This window comes from Echinococcus granulosus, assembly GCF_000524195.1.
Source record: "Echinococcus granulosus chromosome Unknown EG_S00017, whole genome shotgun sequence".
Lineage (NCBI taxonomy): Eukaryota > Metazoa > Platyhelminthes > Cestoda > Cyclophyllidea > Taeniidae > Echinococcus > Echinococcus granulosus.
Window position 1 is genome coordinate 552,892 of NW_020170397.1, and position 3,523 is coordinate 556,414.

The window sequence follows — 3,523 nt, forward strand, 5'->3', positions numbered from 1 at the left end:
CTGCTGTGGCCATCAAAGTAAAATTAGGACTAGTGAAGGATGAGACGGCATTTTTTTACCAGTAAATAGCACTCGAGTGACTGTTAGGGCCTCCTTATCGACTTACCGCTTAAACTCACCTCCCCTGCTAGTTAAATTTGTTCATCTTTTCCATCTCCTGCCCCTGACGCAGTCACTCGTTGCCATTCCTCTTCTCTCAGCTCTGCCCTCGCCCCTCCCTTCCGCCAGGCCCGGTATCGAAATGGCCTTCGTTCAAGTGCAAGCTAGACACTTTTTCTTGTGCTGTTTGAACAGACATACACATAACCGTATCATCACGCCCCCTCCTCCTCCTCTTCTTCAAACCCGCCGAATCAAACGGGGCGTGTCGATGTGCCCACTCAAACACTCACTCTCGAGAGAGAGAGCGCCGTCAAAACACAGATGGTTACCCATTAGATCACACCGACCGTCAGGTAGCTGTGCCAACAAATGAGCTATCAGAGCTTCAATTTTTCGTCTGTGTGGCGATTATCAAAATAGCACATTTGGCTTAAGAGATTTTTTTCGCCCGCAAAAATGAGATCAAGGGCCGTGCTGTTTGTCTATCCTTTTGAGCTTGGAAGGAGGAGGGTATCGAGAGACGAGACGTTAACACTGTCACCCAGACCAAAATCAACTGACGGTTGAGCAAAATTTTCTTCATCTCATTTAAATAGGATTAGTTGGAAAAAAGACCGTGAGAGTGCACACTGAGTGATGAATATGAATTTGGTAAATTTGATGTCCCCGTCGGTTGTATTACACAAATCGTTGAATCGTGAACTCATATGTAGGCTACGGGTGTCATTTTTTTATTACTTAAGTTCACAAAACCTCATACTTATCCTTGGCATAGTGCCCCTGAGCTTCCCATCATCATCCCTCTCTCCTCATCTCAGGGCCAGCAGGAGAACGGGGGAGTCAAAGAAAATAACCAAACTATTACAAACAGTAAGAGGTACAAAATTACTTGGATGGACTAACAAAAAGCGCCACTTTTTCTAGTGTACATCGCAGAGCAGTGCCACGCCCCGCATTTTCCAGTGATCTGCTGTTTTTGAACAGGGGATTGTGAAACGAGTGATAAAGTTCTTTGTAGTCCTCCGTGCCTTCTTATACACTGGAATATCCAGTTTTTCAATGGATGTGTTGGACGCCTCTTGTTGTGCCTATAAATCAGCAAAAGGGGCACAATTCCAAAACTGGTATCTTTGAAGTGCTCACGTTATTTTTTGCAAATTAAATGACATTAACAACTTTAAAAATGTTACTTAAAATTCTGCTTTGGAGCTGAGTTAAAACATATTAAAACTTTGGCAATATTATTGGCCTTTGTGACCTTAGTTTCAATGGCTTGCGAGATTTAATTTCACGTATGCGTGCGACGAAAAGCGACGAAAAGGCAAATAAATTATTGTTCTTAATATGAATGAAATGACCAGTGAAACAGCGTCGATGCAATCGTGGGTCTACCTGACTACTGTGAGTCGTGCATAAAATTCATGTCCCAACTGCAGAACAAATCTGATTCAATGCCCGCAAATGATGAGCACAATGAATGGATAAAACAAGCACATACGATTGAAACACTATCCTGCTTTGTTAAATTTTAAGACGAAATTTGTTTTAGAACTGATTAAGCACTACTCATTCGGCACTTCCATTGAATTATAAGTGTGTGGGTGACTGCTTTTCGCAGAAATGCCGCTTGAAGTAGTTGAGATGCAATCGCCGGATTAAATAAAAATAAAGCAGGCGAAATATCGTTGTGATCTTACATCCATCCAGACATGACTTGTGCAGCACTGAGATACAAACATCTTTGGGGCATTACGAAAAAGGGAAAGAAGGGTAAGTATTCAAAGTTGTTTCCACACTTTAGAACTTAACCATCTAGGCTCGCAATTTGTCCATAGTTAGTAAGACATCTGCGATTTGGGCTTCCTTTTGGATGATAAAGCTCGATATACCTTATTATACAAAGTTATTACCAAGACATAGCCTTGGTGGAGCAAATAAAATGGCTCTCACCGGAGTAAAATTCAGTCTTGTATTCAAAAAAGGAATTTAGGTTTTCATAAAATATGACAAAAAGAAGGAGTTACACTTGAGAATAATATGAATACGCGGGTAAAATACAAATAACTTAAATATTGCAACTAGCAGCGCTCGTACTGATTTCAAAAACATACAAGGCGAGAGCCAGGCCTGTGGACAATAGAGCTGTTGTTCTGCTGTACAAGAAGCACAGCATTCTCGTCGATGACCTTCTGCTGCTGAAAACGCATCTCCTCTGGCGTGAGTTCATACCTCGTGGTGACGTGGATGACAGGCACGGGATCGAAAAGTTGCTTAGGGCGGGGTTCGATGATACGACTACTGCGTCTGTCCCACGAGGCGGCTTGGAGGAAGAGACCGTGGATGTACAGACCCTCTCTCGGTGCCTCGGTGACGTCTTCATACAGGCGCTTCGTCACTGTTATCTCCAGTCTGATAAACTCAAGCGACCAGCCAGCGTGTGCTCGACTAACCTCCTGCCGAAGGGCTGTCAAAAGACCCTGCAAAACATCACTCACTTAGGGAGTGGACAATGACATCTTGTCAACATAAATCAAATCTTTCTTGCAAACTACAAGAAGCCGCTTCCTATTCAATCAGTTTCAAGTTCGCTCTCAGTCACATTTGAAAGATTAAACGGAATTAGGCTTACCACTTTTGTTGATACAGATGATGTTTGATCATATGTGACACGGAAAGGAGAGCAAGCAATCAGAACGCATACACAAAGCGTTAATCAAATCATGACAATGTTCGTCTTCGTCTGGGAAGTGAGAAATGAAGCCATAAAGGCCGGTTTTGCTCTTAAAAGCATGAAGCCGAAAAATATGGTGACAACCATATCTTTCCAAGGTTATGATCCCATAGTTCGCAGTTCGGCGAAAGGTCCTGATTTTGCGTCTTTCTCTTGACTTGGTTGCACGGGTAACACTGTAGCAAGAAAGCTACGCCGCGTTACTCCACCTGGAATCAGTTTTTGTTTCTACGACGGAGTTTTAGACTTTGGTTTTCAGGAAAACACGAATCTGCACTGTGTTTAAACGTCAATCCTAGATGGGGATAGGAATGAAGTGCAAACAGTTGGGAAGTTCAAGTTCCCATTTCTAAAAGAGCAATCACGTACCCTGTTAATCATAGTTAAAGTCTTAGCTTTCCTGAGTTTAACGTCTAATTTATGTCCGGAAGGCTAATTTTGAAATCTAGCATAAAAGCATAGCAACAGTACAAGGTAAACAACTTAAAATATTAACGCACCTCAGATATTACGAAACAAACTACTTTTTTGGCATCAAAGAAGTCTGAGGATGGGAAAATCAAAGTAATTAAGAGTCTTACTTCGCGGCTCATTAAGACTAAATAAATGACCACTTAAACGGAGAGACGGAATTCCGCGCCTAAGTTGTCAGAAAAATATTTTAAAACCTAGGTCCTGCAGCATTACTGG

General features: G+C 42.2%; 1 protein-coding gene across 1 annotated transcript in view; it reads right to left on the reverse strand. All coding sequences in view use genetic code 11, as the record gives it.

Moving 5' to 3' along the window:
- Positions 1–1,022: 1,022 nt before the first annotated feature.
- Positions 1,023–3,523, reverse strand: part of EGR_03327 (Dynein heavy chain 5, axonemal) — a gene marked incomplete at both ends in the record, with an annotated part of 44,830 nt that continues 42,329 nt past the window's right edge. Inside the window, 2 exons of the mRNA XM_024492576.1 lie at positions 1,023–1,190; positions 2,214–2,579. Coding sequence (XP_024352977.1) covers positions 1,023–1,190; positions 2,214–2,579 — 534 coding nt within the window. The remainder of the gene's footprint in view (positions 1,191–2,213; positions 2,580–3,523) is intronic.